The sequence below is a fragment of the Danio aesculapii genome, chromosome 14, assembly GCF_903798145.1.
Source record: "Danio aesculapii chromosome 14, fDanAes4.1, whole genome shotgun sequence".
In the NCBI taxonomy this organism is placed as follows: Eukaryota; Metazoa; Chordata; class Actinopteri; order Cypriniformes; family Danionidae; genus Danio; species Danio aesculapii.
In genome coordinates, this window is record NC_079448.1 from 13,109,813 (window position 1) to 13,132,979 (window position 23,167).

The following is a 23,167-nucleotide window of genomic DNA, read 5'->3' on the forward strand; positions in this document are numbered from 1 at the left end:
GTTGCATTTTGTTTGGAAATGAAAATCACATTTCCATCAGAACCAGAACATCAGAACCCAACGTTAGGCCGACGTCAATGTCCAAAGTTCAACCTAAAATCAACGTCTAATGATGTTACAGCTTGACGTTGTGTGGACATTATTACTATGAACAATGACATCCATCAGATGTTAGATTTTGGTTGCCATACCTGACGAATATTTGTCAGTATTTGACATCAATATGACGTTGGTTTAAGATATTGGCTCAGCGTTGGATTTTGGTCACTGTTTAACACAACTTAAAATCAACCAAATATCAACGTCATTTGACATCGTTTTTGGACATCATAATAATGTTGTCCTTAGACGTTGGCTAGACATTGAATTTTAGTCACTGGACATCACGACGTACATCTAACCTTATAATAACCTCTTATGACATTGTGTGCCTGCTGGGCAATAACTAAATGCACTACAGAATGTTACGTTTACACACATCCACAAATGACATGTAAATGCATAAGCTTTTTACAGCATAATACTCACTACTCACTACTCTTGAGTCATACTTTGACTCAAGGGCTCAAAGGCTCATACTTTCAGTAATATTTACAACAGATACTTTTACTCTATTTGGACTACATTTTTAGGCAAGTAATGGTACTTTTACCTGAGCATAATTTTTCCGAACTCTTTTCAACACTGCTTAAAGGTCTGCAAGCCGAGTCTACACAACCAGAAGGTAGGCTACTTTGCATTTAGACACTGACAGAACTTTTTGTACTTTTCATCTGTCGTCAACATCATAATTCACATGAGCTTTGTTGCTGGCAAAAAGACAATCTCTCAATGTATCCACAAAAATATTTAGTTTTGGGATAAGTATTATGGCATTCATCCAGCACTGAAGAACAGAGTCGGTCAGATCCATTATAAAAAACTTTGATTCGTGTAATAACATGTGGAACAAGTTTACATTTGCTTAAGTAGGTTGACATAGGTGCTAGATGAAAAATAACATGAGACACACCTTATCCCTACACTGTGAAAACACACCAGTTTCGTACAAAAATCACAGGAGCCCCACACAATGGACACAAAAGCTTTGCTACACTGAGCTCCGCTTACAAAAGCCTCTAGCTGAGGTGTGTGCTTTTCAATAAACAGTTATTTGGGGCATCTGGCACTGTGGTATGACCATTGCAAGTCAACCTGAATGAAATGGACATTGTTAATGGTCAAAGACTGTTAAGCATTTCAGATACACTGTAAAATATATCTGTTAATTAACAGTTTCTGGATTTTGTGATTTACAAGGGTTTTACATTTATTTACGATTGTGAATTGCACCATGGGGCCTTGATCTTTGCTCTGTCGAATGTAGAAAAATTAACTCTACAGTGACATTTACTGACATTTTAGTACTTATATAGTAGTGTATAGTACTTATTTAATTTAGTAATAATATAAGAAATAATATAGAGAGAAACAAGTCAGAAAATGTACTTGCAGTTTATTAGAAAGTTTTTTGTAGCGTAATCTACCACACTAGCCCAGACAATATATCCCTTTAAATTATTAAAATGAAAGTTAATGTTAATGAAAGTCACTTTTTGAAACTTTTAAAAGGTAAAAGTTGTTGGAAGAAAGATCAAGGTCCCGTAATGCAATTCAAAAGCAAAAATAAATGGGGGCAAAAAATAATAAAAACATGAATCACAAAATACGGTAAACTGATAATTTAAGGATATTTATTACAGTGTATATTGCAAGCGTTTGGATTAACATTCATCTATTGAATTGCTTAAAAATGAACCATATTGTATAAAAGCTTCATCCACAACCAATCTATCCTGCCACTGAATGCCTACTTTATCTAGGTCATAAATACTACTCTTCTCCCTAAATGAACCCAACCATTACAACAAAATAAAAATAATAGCATTATAAAATGAACTAACATAAAAGAGTTATGAGAGTTATTGTGACCCACACAGTCCAAAAGTAACAACATGTCCAGTATACATGCAGAGCAGAGCAAAGTGAATGCTCTATATATAATTGCTTGTGACATGCTATATTTCTCAATTTTTTAGCCATTTTAAATGCCTTTTTTTACATCCGACAGAAAGCTTTTCTTCAAGCCTGCCTCCATCCAGTAAACATCTGAAGAACAGAACTAAGCCAACAACCTTTTTCTCATGTGACTAAAGAGATAGTTCACCCAACAATTATCATTTCAGGCCATACAAGACTTTATTAAAATGTACTTTTTCTGTAGTAGAACAATAAAGATGATGAATGAACAGCAGTCAACAGCTACTGAAGCTTTCGGGGTAATAAAAAACCAATGGTAAAACAAGATTAATACCCGTTGTTTATGACAATGCAAGGTCTCATGAATTGAAACAATCCGTCTGTGCAAGAGATGGAAGATTATTTACAGTTACCTTTAATTTGCAAACTTCCTGATGCATTTGTATGGCGACAAACTCACACTGGAACTGGTGCTGTTTGTTGACACCTTTTTTTTATTTTAACATTCAGAATAATCAGCAAAATTTTTGTTTTACAACAAGTGTCCTCTTTCTCCACTATAAACAAGCAGTGTATAAACCCTGGAGAGTATGATTGTGAACATACGTCATAACAGAGTAGTGGAGGAGTGCCAAGGCTGTAAATTAAAGGTAATAATGTGTTCATTCATTCATTCATTTTCTTTTTGGCTTAGTCCCTTTATTAATCTGGGGGTCGCCACAGCGGAGTGAACCTCCAACTTATCCAGCATATGTTTTATGCAGCAGATGCCCTTCCAGCTGTAACCCATCACTAGGAAACATCTATACACACTCATTCACACACATACACTACGGCCAATTTTAGCTTACCCAATTCACCTATAGCGCATGTTTTTGGACTTTGTGGGGGAAAGCAGAGCACCCAGAGGAAACCCACTTGAACACGGGGAGAACATGCAAACTCGACACAGAAATGCCAACTGACCCACCCGAGGCTCGAACCAGCGACCTCCTTGCTCTGAGGCGATTGTGCTACCCACTGCGCCCTGTAATAATGTGTTAATAACATTGAATTTCTTGCACAGACTTATTGTTTCACCTGATAAGACCTCAATTAATCAATATGTCCCTAGGGTATTAATTTTGTTTGTTTGTTTATTAATTTAATCTCAGTGTACTGGTTGCTAAAATTGTAAGCTAAAGCTAAAGTCCCATTTTATGAATTACTATAAATACAGCTAATAATCTTTATTAAAGATATAGTTTACCCAAAAATAAAAATTACTTAATCATTTATACTCCCTCATGTGACTTTAAACTTTTATGTGTATCTTTCTTCTTTGAACACAAAAAAAAAATATCTATTTTAAACAATGCTGTTTGCTGGGACCCATTAGACCTACATACAAAAAATGGCTATGGAAGTCAATGGGTTAACAACGAAGGATGAAGGTTTTGAACAAGTGAAGGGTGAGACAATCATGGCAGAATTTAAATTTTTAGGTGAACTACTGTATCCTCTAAATTTCTACAATATTGATGGCCTAAGGATGAGTATATTAACAGCAAGTTTTCATTTCTGGGAGAACTATACCTTTAATTCCAAATTATATCAAGCATAATCTTACCAAATGAATTAATTAGCACACAAGGTCTTGTCAAAAACAAACAAACAAATGAACAAATCCTCCAGGAATGCTAATGGAATTTCCACAATCATTTAGAATCATTCCTAAAGGGATCAACAAGTTCAAAAATCCAACTGGATTTAAACAAATTCTGAAATAATTATCTGGGATAAATAAAACAGGAATTCAGCTAAATCAGTAAGGGCTTTTTTTGTTATTCTTACCTGATGTCCTGACATGTTTGCTGTCATTATGAGTGATTCAAAAGTATTAGAGAAATTCTACTGATATTGCTTTGGGATTAAACATCCAATGTATATCAACATGCCAACACAACAAAACTGAAGTGTATTTATTTTTAACCCTAAATCTACATTGCTACACATACCTCCGTACATTTAAGCTACCATTACACCTTAACTATCCTATAAATTAAACTGACATTCTGAAACACTGTTGTATTACTGGAGTTCGACCTTCCTCGAGGATTCTATTTTGATCCCATTATGAGTGGTAACCATTCCATTGACATTCCTTCATGCTTTCTTCAGGCCACATGACAGCTAATTATGTCAACAGGTGACACTTATATCCTTCAACACAGCATCAATCCACACAGCAAACAGCAGGTACACACGCGTGTCCTGTTAAACCTGACACAAATCTCGCAAAGCTTCAGCACGCGCACGCATCATACACGGTATTCCTAAATAACGCAGTGTCATGACGTCACGCACCTCTATCCATCTCTGCGCCTCGCGGATAGCGGGTTCGGGCGCCGGTTCGGTGTGATGATGATGATGGTGATGGTGTTGGTGGTGGTGATGATGAGCCTGCAGAGGAAGATGCCGTCCTGCATCCGAAGCTGGACTCGCCATTTAGAAATGGTGCCTTAATGTAAGCCCGCTTTACGCCCGATGAGAGACGAAAAGTCACGCAACTCGCCAGGTAAAGTTATTTCAGGACTCTGTGTGTCGTGACGCAGAGCTGCGCTGCTGCCGCACTCGCGGATGAGCTGAGAGGCGCAAGAGCGCCGCCGATCCGCTGGTGGGGTTCAGGCAGCCAATCAGAACGCAACATTGCTTCTTAGGGCGGCCCTTCAGCCAAAACAGCCAATCAGAGTTGAGGTTTACTTCCCAGCGCCTCCCTTAACACACCCTACTCCAATGCCCTAATGTGATAAAAACTTTATCAATTAACACATTTACAGATCAGTAGTTGAGATATATATAAATATTCGAACAGTAGCTGGATACTTATTGTTGCACAAAATGGCAATATCAGATAATTGTTTTACAATATGTTTACATTTTTTTCTCTTTAGAATTATTTATTGTATAAACCTTGTTATTTTGTTGCTGGTAATTCCAGGTTTGTTTGTCCATATTTGACACAAAGTCAATTATGTATATATTTTATATCAATGTACCGCTATTAATATTCCTAATGATTATTATTTTCATTGCATCCGTTTTTTTTTTTTACTAAATTATATTTTACTCACTCTCTTTTGTTGCTTTCTTCCTTCTTTATCAGGGACACCTGGTTTAATTTATTATTATTATTATTATTATTATTATTATTATTATTATTATTATTATTATTAGTTTTATTTTATTTTTTATTATTTATTTATTGTATTTACTTGTTCATTTTTATGCCTTTTCCAAATGTAAAATCCTAGCACTCCACATTTGGCCCCCGGTGGACCCAGGACAGGACCAGTTTACAAAATCAGTGGCTAATGTCATTCATTTAACCTTTCGCATCTAGTTGGATTAGATGCAATTCTGCCATCTAGTGGAATTTACTGGCCATTAAGGTATTAATAAGCATAATGATTTCTCTGATTGTGTTTGTAAAGTTCCCTGCTCGTTTGTGTCATTTTCTTGCCACTATTAAGGATTAAATTATTGCCATTGCCAAAGTAGCTCATACTTTATAGTCATGCATTAACTGTTACTTTTCTAAGCGCTGATTAGCGCGGACCAATCAGTTGGTGTTTATAGCCTAAATAAAGAAATCGCTTTCTTTTAGTTTAGTGTCATTGTTTGGAAGTAATTTTGGCCTCAGACACACACACACACGTCTTTTTATATGCATTATTACTCAAGTACAAGGCAAAAGACGGGCATGACTAGATCGTTTGCCCCCCCCTAAAGAATATTGTTTTAGACAAAAACCTTATTAAACGATAGGTTATTGGGCTATTTTGCGGTGATGCAGAGCGTATTGACCCGATAAATATTCTGACAAGGCATTCTCCCTATCTTTGTGTTTTCCAGTGTGTCAGGGGAGTCGGACATCAAGTACAGGTGTGCCTTTTTTCTCTTCACACTCTCAACGCATTTCACACACACACGCACACACACACAAACTACAGTAGCTTCGTGTTCTCGTCAGTGGTAAATTCTGTATATTTTTCTCCTCGTTTCTAACTACTATAACGAATAAAACAACACATTTCTTTGGCATATGCCAACCCAGTCTAGCGAGCATTTATTATGTTGAGATTTGTTACCCTACATTACTGTTGTATATTACGTCTTGTGGCAATACTTTTGAAAGATTATGTATGTGATTTTTGTTGTCGAGAATATTTTCTAGTTTGTTCCATTATATATATTTTCTATTCACTGTGTTTATTCATTTGCATATTCATTTGATTCTTTTAATAAAAATTTTATTTGTTGTCTTCATAAATTGAAATATTATTTTATTATATTTTTATTAATTATATTATAATCACTATATAAATATATTTACATATTTTTCTGATTGCTTAAGCACAATTTTCAAATTAAGGCTCATTTTGTCAAAACACTACACACAATTTACACATCCACACACATAAACAGCAGAACACATTAGAACTTTTGCAAAAGGAAACACTTCGTCCAAAACTTTACAACACTAACAAAACAGTTTTAATACCGCACAGAACACACACGCCTCATTCAATAAATCTGTTTGCTTCATTTACACACTGCGGTACTTAATCTTAAACACTTGTATCATTTCTAACTGACTAATACTGATATAATCAGGGTTTGAGAGATATTGCTATAAAGTAATTTTTCCCAATCCCAACAAACCATACAACGATGTAAAGCTTATTTATTCAGCTTTCTGGTGATGTATACATTTCAATGAAAAAAAAAAAACATCCATCCCCTGTCTCCTGTTTACCAATCTTCCTCACTTTTGTGCTTCCTCTTCCATACTGCAACATTGGCTTAGTTATTGAAGATTAATATTTATAGCTCCTGTAAAACATATAAATTGAAGACTACTATTTATAGCTATACTACTGTAAACATGTTTATTGAAGACGAATAGTTTTTACCTATTGCTTTTTTTTATTGTGGTTACAGCTGATTGGTGTGTCTACAGCTTTGCAGCAGTTTGTGCACACCTGATGGCTGTGTTTAACCTATGGTTCATGTGTGTGTTCATTTGAAGGCCTCTGCAAGGAAAATTGCTAGGAAATTCCAATATGAAAAATTTCTGTGTCAAAAGCATCCAAGTGTGTTTAGTGATTTGTATATCAGTGTGTGTAATGTTTTGCAAAAAGTGTAGCTGACAATGTGCTTACAGTTGTGCAGATCTAGCCTTATGTTTTGCTCCTTGAGTGTATGGTTTTGCTAATTGTGGGAAAAGTTTCATTTTAGTGTGTTAGCAATCATGAAAAACTGTTTCATTTTGAAAGCAGTCGTTTTGAAATGCAAAATGTGTGTTATGCAGAAAATGTGTTTAGACTTTTGGAGACTTGAGAAGAAGTTTTGCTCTCTGTGTGTCAGTTTAAATAACTGTGCTGTGCATGTCATTTTAATGTGTTAGCAATTGGGAAAAAAAAGTATTTCCAACTGCTTACTCATGTTTTCAAAACAGTACTTTCTTTTTAAAAAACTACACACAATTCTTAAAACTGCACACACAAAATGCATCTCCGCCAAACTGTAACACTGCATTCAAAATACCATAAACACAGGTCAGAATGAAGCATGTGCATCAAATGGATAACACATCTTTCACAATATAACACATTTGTTCTAAATCTAAACACTGTTGTTCTAAATCTAAAGCTCTTTGCTCTTTCATAGGCTTATATCTACATTTCAATACAATGTTCCACAGTGACAGTAATCTGCTGAGAGGTGTAACAGGTACACTGCATACACAAATCATATGTAGAAAATAGAAAAAAATTATTAGGCCAAGCATTACTGTTGTATACAGTAGCCGACAACAAAACCATAAACATACTGTATGTAAAATTGTATGTAAAGTATATGTAAAGCAAAAGTGTATTCTCCAGAATACAGTAAATACAGAGTGTGTGATCTCGGGAGAAAAAGTGTATTTTGCCTGGAGATGGTCTGCAGGCATAGGGTTGGCCATCATACACATTACAGAGCCAGGCTGAGAATAATTCTTCTTGAGGGATTTAGGATTTAGAAAAGATGACCATGTGGTAAGTACAAAATTACAAATTGTGGGCCAGTTATTTTCAGAGCAGCTCAGTGACCTGTCACCTTTGACCTATTTATAGGTCTGTACTACAGTGAAGCAGTGATTCATTAGTAATCAGTTAAGAAATTAGTGTTTGCACGTGAGGATGTGTGTGTTTTTGATCTAGTGAAGAAGTGTAGTATTTTGACTGGTTGTGTTTGGAAAAGGAAAGCAGCTTCCTGTTAGATGTTTGAGTTTTAGGTAGAGAGTTGTGTGTAATGTTTTGAAAAAAGTGTAAAACTGAGTTCAAGGCTGAGAAATAGCTTCTGGTTTTGGAGGTTTGCTGTGCAGTTTTGCATTTTGAGTAAGAGGTTTCATAAATCGTGTGACAAGAAAAGATTTTGTGTGTAAGCAGTTGAAAAAAACAGTAACAAATAAAAACATGTCCGCCCTACATTTTTATTCATTTTCATATCAGTTATATTTTACAAAAGATTGCTCCTATATTGCATGACTCCACGCATGTCTCTTTTCCACATCAGTTTCAGAGATGTTTCAGCTGGTGGTCTCTGAGCATCTGCTCCCGGTTGTGGCAGTGATGTTGGCTATTTTCCGTTCTCCGCTGTTGGGCATGTGCCGTCAGGTGTATTCTGGTGTACTGAAGCTTTCCCACAGGAAGGTCTGCATCAGCTCCACTCATGCCTATAAACTCCACACACGAACAGGCTCAGAGTGTCTTGATGACCTTTGACCTCTATTCCAGCATTCATGCCTACTTAGACATTGGCCCTCAGAAAGGTCTGTTACTGGAGTCTGTTACCCTGATGTGTGTATGTGTTTCTTGCATTATTCATGTTGTGGAGACCTTCTCTGCTGAGTACTGTCTTGTCATTGACAGGTGAGTTTCTGGATGAGATTGTGAAAAGTAAAGCCCCGCTGAGGGTCCTGGAGTTGGGTACACACTGTGGCTATGCTTCGGTCAGGATTCTGTGTTTGCCTCCTCCATCTGGAAAACTGCAAACTGTAGAACAAGATCCTCTGACAGCAGATAAAGGGGAGGAAAGCATACTAGTTGCAGGTGTTAAGTTATACTTTTTTTTGTTATACTTAGATCATTATTTGCATTGCAGATTTAAACAATCAGCATTTCTACAAATATGTTTTTGAGCTAAATATGTACACTAACCAGCCACTTTATTAGGTACACCTGTCCAACTGCTTGGTAATGCAAATTTATAATCAGCCAATCACATGGCAACAACTCAATGCATTTAGACATGTAGACATGGGCAAGACGATCTGCTGCAGTTCAAACCGAGCATCAGAATGGGGAAGAAAGGTGATTTAAGTGACTTCGAACGTGGCATGATTGTTGGTGCCTGACAGGCTGGTCTGAGTATTTCAGAAACTGCTGAACTAGTGGGATTTTCACGCACGACCATCTTTAGGGTTTACAGAGAATGGTCCAAAAAAGAGAAAATATCCAGTGAGCGGCAGTTCTGTGGGTACAAATGCCTTGATGAGGTCAGAGGGAAATGACCAGACTGGTTCGACCTGATAGAAAGGCAACAGTAACTCAAAAAACAACTCATTACAACCGAGGTATGCAAAAGAGCATCTCTGAATGCACACTGCATTGAACTTTTTATTCTGAAGTTTTATTCCTATTGTGCAGAATTTGTTAACAGTTGTTTTTTTGACGCAGAAGTGTGACACAATAACACTGTTAAGTTTTGAAAAATACCCAGATATCTTGAAACTCTTGGCAAACTAAAGGCAAATCTGTGAAGTTTTTATGCTTACATGCAGAATAGTCATTTTCCAAAACTGAACAAAATAAACCACATGCAGTAGTGTGATTAAGAATATGTCTATTTTTTTTATTATTTAAGAAAGAAGATTATAATTAAAATATGGTAGAGTAACAGAAAATTACAACAACCAGGAGAATATAGAATCAAGCCCAATATGCAGTAGCTGACATACTTAAACGAAAAATAACAATAAAATTAATATTGATATGTATAAGGATAATCTAATATTATTTTAACTAAAAGTCTTATTATATTTATATATATATATATATATATATATATATATATATATATATATATATATATATATATATATATATATATATATATATATATAATTTTTATTTTTTTTATTGGGGAATTCTGTTCATCTATGTGTAACTTATTCAGTAGAAATACCACATTTGTCAGTTAAAACAGTGCTCAGTACATTATTTTGGAGATTCCTGATGAAATGAGGAATGATATGAATTTAGAATGTGATCCATTATATGGATTAGTGTAGATTAAGAAGCACACATCTTTGAAATCATTAGTTTTAAAAGATAATGCACCAATAACAAACGTATCACAAAAAAAACCTGAAGATACCTTTATTGATTGCAAACATTTTGAGCAATAGATTGAATCAATGGAGGGCTCTAGCGCCCCCTGGAGTAAAACAAAGCTATAGTTTTTCATATTTGTTTTTTTCACAAATAAATAAATACATAAAATATAAGGATATGATACGGTACTCGAGGTATAATACATTAAAATAGCAAAAATAATGATGATAATAATAATTCTCATAAAGCAGTGCGTGGATTTGCCTCAGGGGAAGCAGCCTTGAAGTTCGACCGTGAAGTCACGTGATAAGCTGCAGTAACATGACTGTCTAAAACAAACGGGAAGTTCGTGATTCACTCTCACACTACTGCTGTTTAAACCTTATTCTGTCTAGCAGAAACGCCGTTGGAAGACGTTCACTGACAACGACTAAAAGTCAACCCATATCGCTGTGCTCCATTATCGGTGTTTTATCATCCGGTAAGTCTGCAGATCATGGTTGATGTTTATACTCATGTTTTGTATGCTAGCTACATAGTTTGATACATAGTTTGCTGTATGTCTACATATCTAATCTTTCATTAAATAATAATGAAGTCATGTATTTTGCTTAATGAGTTTTGAGTTTTATAGTTTGAGGGAAACGAAAATGAAAGCAAATGAAGAGAGAAAATAAGCCATTGTTCTGTAATGAACTGAGAGTTGGTAATGGATTCAATCATTTAAAGTAGTTTGTCTGATTATGCAGTGGAATTCATCTAAAAAGATTAACTTTAGCATTGATTTCAGAGTTTATTAAAGTCAGGCTGGAAAGAAATGATTTTATTGGGATAAAGTCACATTCCTTCTTTTTTTAAAAGGTTACAGTTTGCCACTTTAGATACTTAAAATATAAATATCATTGCATGTAAGTATGACTTCAAAACAACATTAGTATTATTTAGTTAACTGTGAACAATGTTGTACTTTGATAGTCATTAATTTTACTATTTCGAATGTGCAAAGAACACTTCTGAAATTAAATTAAGAAGGTGAAAGTCTGAATGTGCGCATGTAAAATCAACTTTACCCCAATAATGATTTCTTGTATGATTGTGCATTCAGTAACCAAAAAACTGGGTGAACTTTTTAAAAACATGCCCATTTATGTCTATCATCTACCAAAGATGTTAGCTGTCAAGACCTGTGAAGATGCATGTGATCAAAAGGAAATCACATGTCTAGATGCCATCTCTACAGTCAAATATGACCCAGAAGGTGTTTGTGAAAAACTAGTTTGATAAATGTACTTGTCAACATGTATTTGTTAATTAAATAAAGCAGAAATGCACAACATGGGTAGTTTACAGATAACATTTTTTCTATTTTAGATTTAAAGTTTACATGAATGTGTAGGGCAGGGGTGCCCAAACCTTTTCTTATGAAGGGCCAAAATCCAAGCTTGATTAAGTGTGGTGGGCCAAAGCTAAATATACCAAACTGTATTACATTAAAGGTGCCATGGTAACTTCCTAATTTAATAATATTAACAGATACATAGAAAAATGCTTTAACTGTAACAATATTTATAAATGTATTTAACATTTTATAGTGTACTTCTTGCAATAAAACAATAAACAAACTCATTTATAATAACTCAATGGAGTTAAATGTTTTGTTTTATGAACAAAAACAAAACAAAAAAAATCACTCGATAGTGAAATGTATGTGTCTAGGCATGGCCCGGTATAAGTTTCAGATGGTATGTTAACCTTAGATAAAAATACAACGGTTTCATGGTATTGTGATTACTGCTCTAAAAGAAGCTCTTTTTTAAAAAAGTAAAAAAAACAAAAACAATTTACCCCATTGTATGCAATATATTTTATTTTAGGAAACATTTATAATATTTTAGAACAGTAAACATGTCAGGCTAAATGATTAAAATAAATCAGTGACTTCTGCTCTCTTCATTGGTTTCAGAAACATAGACTTATTTACAACATTGGTTCCCAACAGGGGGGTCCCGGCCCACAAGGGGCCCTCAGCAATCTCTGTGGGCGGTTATGTTATATTAAAAAAAAAAAAAAAAAGCAGTGAACTTAGGAGAATGATCATGTTGCCTTAGTTCTTAGTTTATTCCCTATCTGACCAAAAAATGGACAAATTTGTAATTCATACTCCACAAAAAAAGACAACAACAATAAAATGAATATTGATATGTATAAGGATAATCTAATATTATTTTAACTAAAAGTCTTATATATATATATATATAATTTTTTTTATTTTTTTTTTTTATTGGAGAATTCTGTTCATCTATGTGTTTTTCACTGATTCGCTTTTAGCTGCTAATAGTAATGACCCAAGCATACTGGACCCAGGTGAGGAAGCTAGCAATACTAGAAACACCAAGATAGTTATCTGAACTTTGGTTTTATTTCTATTCTCGAAGCAAAGAGTCCCCTACCCAGGCACAGTGCATTATCTGTGCACAAAGTTCTTGCTAACGAATGCATGAGACCGTTCAAATTAATAAGACATTTGCAGACAACGACTCTTCAATACTGCAAGGTGTACCCAAAACAAATCACCTACTGATGTTTTGCTTTAATATTTTACACTAGGCTATTATTTGTGCATAAACATACCTAGATATATTAATAAACAAACTCTCTTTTTTTTTTACATACCTACTGAAAACCTATATGAGCGATAATATCGTTAAATGTGAAGGGGGGCCTTACAATAATTTCTGGGGAAAAGGGGGTCTCAGGCAAAAAAGGTTGGGAACCATTGATTTACAACACATAAAAAACATTAAAGGGCAAAAAAACTTACCTTTAGGAACGGTAAAACTGAACATTTTAACGATAGTAAAACCTTGACTTTTCCAAACCGCTGTAAACCCTAAAAACGGTTATCTTGTTTTAGGTATTCATGACACTTTAAAAATCTGGGAAATCCACATTTAATTGAAACATTTAATTTCATATTTGCTTTTTTGTAGCTTAGCATTAAACTTAGCATTTAAACAAACAAAAAGTTATGTAAAATTAGAAATGACAATCTCGGTTTAAGGGATTCACCCCAACCTTCCCCATCATTTGTCCAGCTCTTCTCTGATTAGTTGGCGAGCCAAATCAAAGGTTACCATGGGCCAACTTTTGCCCACAGGCCCTAGTTTGGGCATCTCTGTTGTAAGGGAATGTGTGAAGCTTATGCACTGATTAGGGTTCCTTTAAGTATTTTTATTTTAAAGTTATATGCAAGTTTATGTGAATAGTGCTTTTCACAATCGCTATTGTTTCAAAGCAGCTTTATAAAAGGTGCCCATTCCATTACAGTAAAAAATCTGAAAAGTTAACGTTATTATAATCACCTTTTGTTTTGCCCAAAAATTTAAATGTACTCGCCATTTGTTCACCCTCAAATTGTTCTATATGGATATGCATTTCCTTTTTCTGTTAAATGAACACAAAAGAAGATGTTTTGAAAAATGTTAGAAAACTTTAACCATTGACTTCGATATTCAGAAAAACAAGTCATATGGAAGTCTGGTTATAGCTTTCCAATGTTTTTCAGAATAGCTTATTTTGTGTTCAGCAGAAACAAAGAAAGGCTAAGTAAATGATGACAATTTTCAGCTTTGCATGCACTAGCCCTTTAAATGGTCTTGCGATATGACAAATGTACACTCATTCCATGTACTTCCAATCAAAATGAGCACATTTGAACAAAATGCACAATAAAAGAAATAGACAAAAATGCTGTTTAAAATGCTTAACATTTGACATTATTATACAACAAAAACTTTTGTCATCTCAACAAAAATATTTGATGTATTTTATGCAGAAATTTGAAAGTTTTATTTTATTTTTTTTTTAAGGGGGGTCTTTAGTTTGCCCCACATAACTCGTGATTTTAAAGTAATTTTGTCAAGGTGAAATTATGAAATGTGGAAAAACCCCAGAGAGGAACAAAGACTCATGTTCACATTTTCTGACTCAAAACAAAAGAGGAAGTGCTTTGTGTGTTCACACAATAATTTTATGAATGCATCCCCTTTTCCAGAAGCAGAATAATCTGATGCTGCCTTGTACTGCACGTTTGTGATTTCCATGGGTATTTCATGGCATCTGTATTTATGATTGTTTATTTATGTACATTTCTTTCCACTGTATGTTCACACATGTAGCAGAATTGACAAAGCTTGACTTGACTTGTGTGCATTTCAGGTCATGGGGTCTCTTTTCCGCAGTGAAGAGGTCTGTCTGGTACAGCTTTTCCTCCAGTCTGGATCGGCCTACAACTGCGTCAGTGAACTGGGAGAGCTGGGAATAGTGGAGTTCAGAGATGTGAGAGGATTTCTGTTCACCATTCTCTATTTTATGCTTCATTTATTAAACAACCTTACGTTTGGCTTGCTATAAAATGAGGCTTGTCTGTTTGAAATTTTAGCTAAATCCAAATGTGAACGCATTCCAGAGGAAGTTTGTGAATGAAGTGAGGAGATGCGAGGAGCTGGAGAAAACGTTTGGTGAGTCTGTCTGTTTTCGGTTGTAGATGCTGCGTTACATTATCCATGTACATTATTCCAAAGAGATCAGTGCTCTTTTTTTTTTTTTTTTGGAAAACAACAAGTTTCAGCTTCCTCTGCCTTTGGAGCTATTTGATCACAGCTGTAAAAACCAGTGTTTCACAATAGCCAGATAACTAGGGCTATGCAGTTTTGGAGATTGCTGCACACAAAGCTCGTTTTCTAAAATGTTTGCCAGTAGTTTATTGAGGTTTATAGTTGATTACTTTTAAGGTTTTGGGAGGAAAAAGCTAAAAAAAAATCGAAAAACAAGCAAAAAATCTGCCAATGGGGTAGCAAAATAATCTTGTTTTTTGTTTTGACATAAGATTATTTTGCTAACCCCATTGGTAGGTTGTTTTGCTTGTTTTATGGAAAAACTCAATTCGTTAAACATTTTTTTTTTTTGCTTGATTTAAGAGTTTTTAGATATTTTAACTAGAAACAACACAAAAAAAAAATCTAAGGAAGAGTGCAGTGTATTAGTGCTACACATTACTTTTTAAAGCAGTAGCCAAAAATATGTTGTATGGATCAACATATTTGTTTTCTTTTAACCCAAAAATCATTAGGATATAAAATAAAGATCATGTTCCATGAATATATTTTGTACATTGCCTACTTTAAAAATATCTAAATGATGTGTTTATTATATGCAAAACATATTACTAATAAACTATTTTGTTTTGATATGTTTAAAGTTCATTTTCTCAGCATTTAAATTTTATTTGCACTCTCAGATTCCAGATTTAATAATTTTTGTGCAAGATTTTGTATTTAAAAAAAAGCCTTCCATTAATGTATGGTTCATTTGGATTTTTAGCCGAGATAGAGTTATTAAATACCCTAGGTATGAATTGTGGTCCAAGGTCACAAGTAACAATATAACATTGCTACATACAAAGAGCACTATGAAGAGCTTGTTAGAAGGGAACTTGCATAGCAAACCTTATAATGGATGCTTGTAACTTTTTACCACAACTATAAATAACCCACTTAAATACTCTAACCACTTTCGATTCTAAGATCACTCGTCAACCGATTGTTGTGGTTTAAATTCAATTTGCTACATTCTTATGCATTTTCAACAAAAAAAATTTAGGACAGTAACTTCCAATACTATTAATCAAAATAACTGTTACAGTGATCTTTTTTTAGTCATTAGTACAAAATGAATATGCATGCAGTAGTAATCGGCTGCTGATATTTTGCATGTTTGCTGTTATTTTCCTTAACCCCAAAGTAAAACTGTTTGTGAATAGCATTTCATGCTGATTTGAAAATATATTATATATATAATTTTTTTTTTATTATTATTTTTTTTAACGTTTATTTTCTTTGCTCCAGCAATTTTGGAACAGGAGATTAATCGCAGTCTCTCACAGAAACTGCAGCCACCCATTCCCACGCCTCCAGCCCCTCAGCCCAGAGAACTGCTCACCATCGAGGAGGAGAGCGAGCGATTGGCCCGGGAGCTAAGGGAGGTTTGTCACTTATTTTTTATTACTGTACTATTTCTATGCAAATGGGTTTTATATGAATGCTTGTTTTTGTCATCAAGTAAAATAATAATAATAATAATAATAATAAATGGTGTCATAATAAAGCAGATATATGAATGTAAACAAATAAAGTAGCACTTTACAATGTCACATTAATAAGTTTTGAAAGAGCAATACATTTGTTACATTGTTTGTCTTTGTGAAAAAATTATCATCCCATGTTAACGTTAAAAATATTAGCTAGTTTAGGTATTCTTTTGTTTGTGGTTTTTAATTGTATATTTTTTAATGAAATGTTTTTGCCATGAAAATAGCCATTGTTGCTGACATAGCATTAAATAAAAATGTAAGATATGATGTGTTTGTCTTAGTGAAGATTGGTTAAGGAAAAATAAAACAACTATTCATTGAAGGGCTTTAATAATGTTAACATTTTATATTAATATTAATAAGTTTGATTTAAACAGTCTATTAATCTTTTGTGTCATATCTTACGTTGTTAGTCCGTTTTTTAAGATGTTGATTAATGGAACATTGTATTAAAACTATAAAGACAAAAGTCATAGTTAATGAAAAAAGATTTATAGCTCACTAAAGCTGCACAATACAGTTAAAATCAGAATTATTAAACTCCCTTTGAATTTTTTTTCTTTTTAAAATTTTTCCCAAATGATGTTTAACAGAGCAAGGAAATCTTTACAGTATGGCTGATAATATTTTTTTCTTCTGGAGAAAGTCTTTTTTGTTTTATTTCGGCTAGAATAAATGCAGTTTTAAATTTTTTAAAAAACATTTTAAGGTCAATATTATTAGCCCCTTTAAGCTACTTTTTTTTTTTCAATAATCTACCATCATTATACAATAACTTGCCTAATTACCCTAACCTGCCTAGTTAACCTACATAATTAACCTAGTTAAGCCATTAAATGTCACTTTAAGCTGTATAGAAGTGTCTTGAAAAATATCTAGTCAAATATTATTTACTGTCATCATGGCAACGATAAAATAAGAAATGAGTTGTTAAAACTATTATGTTTAGAAATGTGTTGAGAGAATCTTCTCTCCGTTAAACAGAAATTGGGGAAAAAATAAAAAGGGGGGCTAATAATTCAGGGGGTTTAATAATTCTGACTTCAACTGTATATCGTTTAAAAGTTGCAATTTGTTTCTCTGCAATTATCACATCGCAGGATTAGATTATTTATTAAATATTAAAAGATAAAGAATTTAAAAATATTATTGTTATTTATACAATGATGATCATATTATTTTGTTTGATTGTTTAATTTCTGTACTTTAATACTGTTAGACGCAACCAAAAACCATTAAGCACTCTTTATTTAACTTTTATCTCTGCTTTGTTGTATTTATATATGCTTGTAATTGTTTATACTGCATGCAAATGCACCTCATAGAAAAAGACTTGATCACCCCAATTTATCTAAACGATGGAGTTATTCAATTAATTCAGTGAAATCTTTTTCATATCGAGAGACACACATTCAGAAAAACAAAATATCACATTGTCTAATTTTTCCAATATTGTGTAGTCCTAGATCTCACAGTTCTTATAGTTTTTTCCTCAGAATTGTGAGATTATATCATTCAGAAGTGCAGGAAATATGCACTAAATCGCAAATATGAGCAGAGTTACTTTTCTCTCTCTTAAACATGGTTGAAAACAGCATGCAAATGAACTCTACTCGCTTTCTTAATGTTAATTAATTAATCTGAAGTATAAGCTGAATTCCAGTGCTTCTTGTATGACTGTGTATTTTCATTTCCACTGTCATTTTTCATTTTAAAGCAACAGTTCACTCCAACATAAAAATACTCACTATATACTGACTCTCTCTAGTGATTCCAAACATTTATGACTTTCTTTTTATTTAAAATTGAACACAAAAGAACATATTTTTTAAGAATGTTATCAACCTTTAACCATTGGTAATCACTGACTTGCATAGTATTTGTTTTTTCTACCATTGATGTCAGTTTCTAGCATTTTTCATAGTATCTTCATTTGAAAGAAACTCTGAGAGCGTTGTGACTTTTATAATGGGTAAACTGTCAGTTAGTTTTGTTTCAAGCTGTTAATTTTGTGCTTTTACACACATGTGCAGGTGTCCAGGAACCGAGACAGTCTGCGCTCTCAGTACACTCAGCTGTGTCAGTACAGAGGGGTTTTAAAACAGACACATTCACTCACAGCCTCACAGGTAGGAATTTTTTCTGTCACAATTTCTCCATTTTCACATGTGCATTAGTCAGTGTGGTTCACATGAGCATGTTTTTATGTGTCACTGGCCCCTCTGGTCTCGTTCGAGCCGATGGGCCTGGCAGAGAACAGGCAGGACGTCAGACTGAGCTTTGTGGCTGGTGTGGTTCATCCGTGGAAAGTGCCTGCTTTCGAGAGGCTGCTATGGCGTGCTTGTCGTGGTTACATCATTGTGGACTTTCATGAGATGGAAGAAAAACTCGAACATCCTCATACTGTGAGAATCAAATCATAAATAAATATTATTAGGTTTGTCTTGTGATGTACAGTTAGGTCCATAAATATTTGGACATTGACACAATTCTAACATTTTTGGCTCTATACAAAAACACAATGGATTTGAATTTAAACGAACAAGATGTTCTTTATCTGCAGATTGTCAGCTTTAATTTGAGGGTATTTACATCAAATTCAGGCGAACGGTGTAGGAATTACAATCGTTTGCATATGTGCCTCCCACTTGTTAAGGGACCAAAAGTAATTGGACAGAATAATAATCATAAATCAAACTTTCACTATTTAATACTTGGTTGCAAATCCTTTACAGTCAATTACAGCCTGAAGTCTGGAACCAATTGACATCACCATACGCTGGGTTTCATTACAGGTCCAAATATTTATGGACCTAATTGGATGTGTATGTTGCATTACTTGTATAATGCATAGCATTATGTTGGTTTTATTACGCCGTATAAACATGTGCAGTGCAGCTTTTAAAAATACTCATTAAATAAAATGATTGATTGCTTACGTGTGTGTTTTCCTCAGGATGAGCAGTTGCAATGGACCGTGTTTCTAATCTCATTCTGGGGAGATCAGATTGGTCAGAAAGTGAAAAAGATCTGTGATTGGTAAGTGATTTGTGTCCTCAATGTAATGGTATGGAAATTAATGGTATATTAAAAATTCATGAAAAAGTTTTTAAATTAATCTTTTTGTTAATCTCAGTGCTTAATCTGTTTGGTTTCGGATTGTATTTAAGTGTTTATCATAAAAATGATTTTTAAACAATATGTGTGTTAAAGTAATTCCTTACTCGTTTGTCAGCAGCTTGCAAAAATGGTTGCATTTCCTTTTGCCCTTCAGATTGTCCCAATTTTCTCAGATATATCAATATATCCAATATATCTCAAAGTGTACTCGCATCAAGTGGTTTTTCACGTGAATGGAAAACAGGAATATTATGCAGAAATGCCATCAAAGCTATGCATGAGTCACATCACTATTTTTAAATATGTGACCGTAACGTCATATATATTTTTTTGTAACGAGACTGGCTTTTTTGGTCATGATTCAACCCTTTTGAATTGTAATAGAATTTTAACAACAACAAAACCAAAGATTGATTTGGTTAACCTCGAAATTTGATCTCTGTTCATTAGTAAAACTGGGTGCTACAACCTCCCAGCAATGCCTCATATGAGGCTGCTCCTCAGTATAAGAGGATTTGCTTTCAGTTATTTTTACTTGTATAAATTGCAGCATTAAATGTAAAGTTACCAACATCTGTCATCATGATTTTTGGAATTCATTTTTTGGGAGAAGAAAACAGGGTTCCAAATGGTCATGGAATTTCTAAAATAGCATTGAACGTTAAAAGGTCTATTCCCAACATTGAAAGTCAGGGATTTTTTTTCCTCACTTAAAATTTTAGTTTCCATATATCATGATTTAAATTTTTTTCACATCTTTTTTTTTTTTTTTTTTTATAGCAAAATGGTAATGGTTTGGCTACTTTTCAGCTCCATTTATTTCTTTCTTATTTATTTTGTTAATCAACTGGCAATTACTTAAGTTAAATCCAGTTACCAGACTCTATCTGTTATCCAAGCCAAACATGTCAGGATATTAAGTTATAAAATGTTAAGATATAAATAATATATATAAATATCTTTATTAAGATATAAAATGTTGAAAAGGGAGCACTTTGAAGCCTCGCAAACAGCACCTCACAATTTTCCATTCAGTTATCTATTGATGTTCTTATAGTAGCTATTAAAGTGCTACAAAATAATTTTCAAGCTAAAACCAATTTAAAATTATGCAAAACAACAACAGCCTGTGTTCGGTTCATTATAGGTTCTAGGAAATTCAGATTTTTAGTCAGTGAAAGTCCAAACTAAATGAGGAAACCCTGAGAAACTTTTAGCCACATAACTGGATATTGGTTAATGAAAATGCCATTATTGTGCAAGAGTTTTTTTTATCTACCTTCAAGAAAGGATCACTAAAGCTGTAATGGGAACCAGATTACTTTATCAACAAGTGTATCATCATTACTACTACTACTACTAGTAGCAGTTGTTGTAATAATCACTTCATTTACTTTTTTAACTTGATCACTTTGTATGTAAATATCAATTCAATGCAGTTGATATTACAAAAAATATCATTTTGTGAGTTCACCATTAGTGCTGTCTTACATTTTAATATAGAAATCAACAATACAGCTTGGTTTTTATTTAATTTTGCTCTCTTCATTGTATGTATAGCTTCCACACACAAACATTCCCCTACCCTGAGAACCAGGCAGAGAGAGAAGAGACTCTCAATGGACTCCGAGGCCGAATTGAAGACATCAAATCAGTATGTATACTTTTTTTTTACTTCCATTTTGAAATTTAGACTCCAGATATGTAGCTCACTGAATGTTAAGAACTGGAAAAAAGGAGATTATATTATTCAAAACACTGGTTATAACCTAGTGTTGTGTTTGTTGTTCTGTTTTATTCCCAAACTCTTTATTTACAGTTGTTTCTTAAACTGATTTGACTGAAAAACTTGTTTAAGCAACAGTGTTGTCAGGAGTAGTACTAAAATAACTAGCTCTTGTGTGTTGTCTTGTGGCTGTAGGTGATGGGTGAGACGGAGCAGTATATGCAGCAGTTGCTGGTTCGAGCGCTGGCTCGTCTGCCGGAGTGGGTTGTGCAAGTTCAGAAGTGCAAAGCTGTGCAGACGGTGCTGAATCTCTGCAGCCCGTCTGTCACTGATAAATGTCTGATCGCAGAAGCCTGGTGTCCCGTCAGTCAGCTGCCCGCCCTGCAAAGCGCCCTGAGAGAGGGAGGGGTGAGATAACACTTCCACAACACAAGATTATAGTGTCTGCCACTTATGTGAAGTGCCTAAACCACACTTAAACTTCTATAGTGATACAGGTACGTGAAATATAAATACATAGAAAATCCATTGTAGTATTTCTATGATTTTCTTTTCCAACAGAGGGTGTAATGTAAAGAGATTTCATTTTATTTATAGAGAGAAAAAATGTCAAGTTTGCAGACACAGTAGGAGGAAAAATGACTAAAACTAATTAAAATTGAAAAGGCTTTACATGAGGCTTTTAATATTTAAAAAATAAGCAAAGAGGTCTATAAAAGTGTCTTTTTTTACCTCTCCGCATCAAGTAATATTGTCCATGCTAAAATTTTAAAGTTGTAAGGGCCCTAAGAAAAGCTGTTTTTTCTGTTTTGTGACTCTGAAAGCAATTGTATTTTTTTAGGAACACAATTTTTTTTTATTATTATATTTTTATTAAACCATTTGCACACATAAATTCCTCCTTCAGACATGAGGTCTTTTATCAACATTTATATTTTAAATAAGTGGCAAGAGGTGTGAGATGCATTGGAAAAGAATAAATTGTATGAAATTCAACCTGAAACCTCAAACAGAGTTTTAAGTTTAGATTTGATCAGGTGGTTTTTACTAGATGTCGTATTGGACATACAAGATTACCCCATGCCTTTTTGCTCATACGTGAAGACCCCACTTAATGTTTGAACTGCACAATTCCCCTTACTGTAAAACACGTTTTAATTGACTATCCCGCTTTTAATGATTCCAGAAAACTCTCCTAAGGACATTTTTAACAAAGTGACACCAGGAAATTTTGTTTTTTACATTTTTAAGATGTATTAACGCTAAAAATCTCATTTAATTTATGTATTAATTTTGTTTGTTGTTTTTAATTGTGTGTGTGTGTGCGTATATATATTATTTAAATGTTCTTGCCATGAAAATAGCCTTGGTTGCTGACATGGCATTAAATAAAAATACATTCCATTCCATTCCATTTGCACGCATACATTCAAGCATGTCTTCATACAGAATTATATGAACAAAATCTTAATGTGTAGGAATACCAAATCCAGTTTCTCTATAGCAGGGGTCACCACACCAAACTTGTTCCTGGGGGGCCGGTGTCCTGCAGATTTTAGCTCCAACCCTAATCAAACACACCTGAACAAGCTAATCAAGGTCTTACTAGGTATACCTGAAACATCCAGGCAGGTAACTTGAGGCAAGTTGGAGCTAAATCCTGCAGGGACACCGGCCCTCCAGGACTGAGATTGGTGACCCCTTTTCTATAGTATGTTATTCTTTTCA

At 34.0% G+C, this 23,167-nt stretch overlaps 3 protein-coding genes across 4 annotated transcripts in view; 2 read left to right on the forward strand and 1 right to left on the reverse strand.

Moving 5' to 3' along the window:
• limch1b (LIM and calponin homology domains 1b) overlaps window positions 1–4,640 on the reverse strand; it is a 222,106-nt gene extending 217,466 nt beyond the window's left edge. Inside the window, exon 1 of the mRNA XM_056472848.1 lies at window positions 4,366–4,640. Coding sequence (XP_056328823.1) covers window positions 4,366–4,506 — 141 coding nt within the window. The 5' untranslated portion in view covers window positions 4,507–4,640. The remainder of the gene's footprint in view (window positions 1–4,365) is intronic.
• Window positions 4,546–12,850, forward strand: LOC130241216 (transmembrane O-methyltransferase-like). Its single transcript, XM_056472937.1, is given in 5 exon segments — window positions 4,546–4,576; window positions 8,623–8,785; window positions 8,787–8,878; window positions 8,979–9,158; window positions 12,771–12,850. Coding segments are annotated over 5 exon segments (546 nt in total).
• tcirg1b (T cell immune regulator 1, ATPase H+ transporting V0 subunit a3b) overlaps window positions 10,771–23,167 on the forward strand; it is a 32,528-nt gene continuing 20,131 nt past the window's right edge. For both annotated transcript variants that reach the window (XM_056472080.1, XM_056472081.1), the window contains exons 1-9: window positions 10,771–10,923; window positions 14,661–14,780; window positions 14,884–14,962; window positions 16,349–16,485; window positions 18,627–18,721; window positions 18,809–18,998; window positions 19,550–19,632; window positions 21,274–21,367; window positions 21,635–21,847. In XM_056472080.1, coding sequence (XP_056328055.1) covers window positions 14,664–14,780; window positions 14,884–14,962; window positions 16,349–16,485; window positions 18,627–18,721; window positions 18,809–18,998; window positions 19,550–19,632; window positions 21,274–21,367; window positions 21,635–21,847 — 1,008 coding nt within the window. In that variant the 5' untranslated portion in view covers window positions 10,771–10,923; window positions 14,661–14,663. The remainder of the gene's footprint in view (window positions 10,924–14,660; window positions 14,781–14,883; window positions 14,963–16,348; window positions 16,486–18,626; window positions 18,722–18,808; window positions 18,999–19,549; window positions 19,633–21,273; window positions 21,368–21,634; window positions 21,848–23,167) is intronic.